The sequence below is a fragment of the Phaseolus vulgaris genome, chromosome 3 (assembly GCF_000499845.2).
Source record: "Phaseolus vulgaris cultivar G19833 chromosome 3, P. vulgaris v2.0, whole genome shotgun sequence".
Classification (NCBI taxonomy): Eukaryota; Viridiplantae; Streptophyta; class Magnoliopsida; order Fabales; family Fabaceae; genus Phaseolus; species Phaseolus vulgaris.
Genome location: NC_023757.2, coordinates 37,120,329 through 37,124,167, shown reverse-complemented (window position 1 = coordinate 37,124,167; position 3,839 = coordinate 37,120,329). Strand labels below are relative to the sequence as shown.

The 3,839-nt window shown below is 26.5% G+C and overlaps 1 protein-coding gene across 1 annotated transcript; it reads right to left on the bottom strand.

Annotated features, from left to right (window-relative positions):
- Positions 1–1,087: 1,087 nt before the first annotated feature.
- Positions 1,088–2,797, bottom strand: LOC137805906 (early nodulin-55-1). Its single transcript, XM_068605787.1, has 2 exons — positions 2,557–2,797; positions 1,088–1,737 (listed from the first exon to the last, which is right to left on the bottom strand). Exons 1-2 carry the CDS (start codon positions 2,753–2,755, stop codon positions 1,331–1,333), a joined length of 606 nt encoding a protein of 201 aa, XP_068461888.1. The 5' UTR covers positions 2,756–2,797; the 3' UTR covers positions 1,088–1,330.
- Between the last annotated feature and the right edge of the window lie 1,042 nt (positions 2,798–3,839).

The following is a 3,839-nucleotide window of genomic DNA, read 5'->3' as shown; positions in this document are numbered from 1 at the left end:
TATTTTTTTATCGTAAACATTTAGAATTTCCACAAATTAATTACTTTGGTAAAAACGTCTGTTAAAACACACTTTGAACTTTGTTTAAGAAATTAATTTGGTAGACAAATAATATGCAAAAGAAAAAGAAAAAATCATCCCAGAATATCGTATCCAGATTTTATGGATCATCAATTGTCACGTTATGCCAACTCCAGGATCTGCGTATCCTCGATTGCATATTTTGTACATATTAAGCTGCAATTGGTTAGATTCAAACACGTGAAAGGATGTTTGGATATGAAATTTTAAGAGGTAAGGTTTTTTAATAGCAATTAAGAAATGTTTGATGATAAAATTATAATTTTAAAGAATTTTAAGATAAAATAATTTATTTGAAATTTATGTCGATCAAAATGATTTCGATATAAACTAAAACCTATTGTGAATTGACATTAATAAAAAATTATCCTTTGTAAAAATATTAACAAATATTGTCAAATAAATAATATCAATAAAATATTTACTAATAAAATCATCCATATTAATATTTTTGGATTATTAATCATTCTTTAATATTTAAATAATCCTTTTCATTTGATAGTAATTAAAATACATTTATTCAAATAAAAAAAATTAAAGGTTAATAAATTGATTTTTTTTTATCAATCAAAGCATTTAAAAAAGCTTAAAATAAGATTAATTTAAATTTAATATATTCAAAAATTAGGAAATTAATAATATTTGTTATAAATAAATATCTTAACACGTTAAAAAATGAATTTTTGAGAACAACTTAACCTTATAATCTTATAAAACGATATATAAAATTATATTTACACTCATTTATTTATTTATATATATATATATTATATTATGAAATATTTTTATCGATAATTAATATTGAATCTCTTAAAAATATCTCTAATTTCTTAAGTTTTTATTTTAATAAAGGTTTATATTTTTCATATAAATCACAAATATTATCATTCTATTTGGTTTATATATATATCACTAACTTTGCATATACAATATCATAATGGAGAAAAAAATATCTTTGATTAATGCAAAATAGTAAAATACAGAACAAGAACAAGAGACAGAGAACTTATTTGGCAACAAAAATGACTTGGAAGAGCCATCGCACGTGCATTTAAAAATCCAAATGACTTATTGAAACTCAAAATCACCAAGACCAGGCATTGAAGCTAAAGGGCTCAATCGTTCTCCTTCCAAACAACCTTTTTTCCCATCAAAGGAAAATCGTTCACACTTGAAAAAACAAGAATAAAAATGCTTGACCTAATTAGCAAATACACATTAACATGCAAATGCATAACGTACTCTGAAATTAAAGAAGTAACATCATCACCCCCAACAACCACAACGTAACTCCCACAAATCCAGCACTTGAACTACCAGTAACACCGTGGTTATTTGGAAGTGGTGAAGGTGATGGTGATGGTGACAATGGTGAAGGTGATGGTGCTGGTGACAATGGTGAAGGTGATGGTGCTGGTGAAGGACAAGGAGGCTTGTCTATGGGTTTTCTGGAGATGACAACCACTGCGAGTTTTAACCCCATGCGGCAGTGACTCTGATTTCCACTTATGAAGTGTCTGAATCCAGATTTTGTAAGCAAGACCTTCGTGTTCCCGTCGTTGAACACCACATGTTCTTGCCCCACCGTGTTGCACCGTTCGTAGTCTGTCTCGTTCACTTCATGCACCGATTCAGTTCTCTCATCGTATTTAAATACTGCATATAGTTACAAAACAAACTTCCATGAATGAAAATTAATACATGAACCTATTATTAAAATAAAATAGACTAATTCGATACGACGGTGAATGATGTAATATCAACAAACTCTCACTAATATCAACTCTAAATAAATCTAATAACATATTAAAAATTGGATTTTAAGTTTAACTCAATCTTACAAACCGAATTATAAAGTGAGATTGTCCGATATTGATTTGATAGTGACGTAATGTGAACAAACTCTCGCTAACTTTAAATGATTCTAATATTATATTAAGAAGTTGATTTTAAGTTTAATTTAACTTTATAAAATTTGTTTTTAAGATAAGGTTTGGCTCTACTTATAACTATGAAATATCTTAGTAGTCAATGTGAGATTACTACAAGAAAATCATGAAATAAGAACCAATTTTTAGAAATAAAAAATAATTAGTTGCTATTATGACTAAATTAGAGATCATTTTAGAGACTAAAAATTTTTTGGTTTCTAAATTAGTTTTTATTATTATTAAATGGTTTCTAAACTGGTATCTAATTAGTAACTAAGGTTTTTGCTACCAAATTTAGAAACTAAATAATTGGTAGCTAAAACCTTGGTAGTTAATTAGATACTAATTTAGAAATCATTTAACAATAATATAAACTAATTTAGATACTAATTTTTTTTAGTTTCTTAAATAGTCTATAATTTAGTTACTATAGCAACTAATTATTTTTTATATAAAATTGGTTTCTATTTCATGTTTTTCTTATAGTGAAGGTTGAAGGAAATAAAAAAAAAATTGGATAAAAATGGAGAGTTATAAAGAATACTGAGAGTATCGCCAATTTTGAAATGGTGAGAGTTGGCCCAGTGGTTGAGTGAATGTGGTGAGGAGAGAGGAGTCTTCCATGAATTTGCAGTGCCTCCAACCACATATTGTTTGGCTTGAGAGCAACAAATCAAGAGGCACATTGAGAGCATCACCAAAAATGGAGATGCATTGTTTCTTAAACACAAACCCATGTTCATTCAATATCTGAGAGATGTATGCTAATGGGTTTTGTGTTCCCACTTAGTAATAAATAAATAGGGTTTTTGTGAATCACACCCACTTGAAAATGCTAGCAAAAAAAAATGCCTTTTCATAACTCTTAGGATGTAAGCACATAAGTTTTATCAAAAGGTACTTAAAATGACTAATTAATTGTTAAAGCCATGGTAACTATAATTACTACCCTAAAATAATAATTGCTACACTTTTCAATAAAAGCTTCCTAATTTTATTTTCTTAACCAACCAATCTCTTTAAGAAATACATTTAAATTCTTTTATAGGTCAAAACTTTTTCTTTATTTTAGTGTGTCATAGAATAAACTCTCACTTAATAATAACCAATCAAATAGTCAATTAATTAATTAATTAAGTTATTCACTCTAATATACTTAAAAAGTTTTTTAATTAAACTGATTACTAAATTTATTCAAACATACACCCATATTCTTTTTGCAAAGTGAAATGCCGACTATCATGTAATTTAAAATTACATGCCTGCTAACTCTTTACATTAAGGGGTAATATATTATATAATGTGTGTTTTATTTTAATTATATAGTTATTGCTATTAGTTTTCTTTTATAACCTCATTTATATTTTTGGAATACACTTATATTTTCTAACCATATAATATCAAATTATTTATTATTTATATAACCACCACTATCATTTTTTTTTAAATATAGAAACATGGATGGCCTCTTTTAGTATTCATAAAAAATATCATAAAAAGAAATATATATATATATATATAACTATTGATTTTTGTGAGGAGTTACTGTTATTTCGTTTGAAAGTAGAGGCAATATCATGTTCCTCTTGGTCTGAGTGACTTATCACAATCGCAAATGCCACATGCTAATAATTATAACATATATAGCTTGATTTTGTGGACTATAATATAATTTCATATATAGTTTAAAAACTATGGATTACAATTTCTCATGATTTATTTTTTTATTAGTAAAAAATAAAATTAATTTAAGAAATATACTTAAAAAAATATTTCAATCTTGTACAAGAACCAACACCCACACGTAGATCAAAGCAATCAAAACAA

Coding starts and splice junctions, on each gene's coding strand:
- LOC137805906 (XM_068605787.1), bottom strand. CDS start 2,755: ATGAACATGGGTTTGTGTTTAAGAAACAATGCATCTCCATTTTTGGTG. Junction 1,738..2,556: donor CAAAATTGGCGATACTCTCA/GTATTCTTTATA, acceptor AACTATATGCAG/TATTTAAATACGATGAGAGA.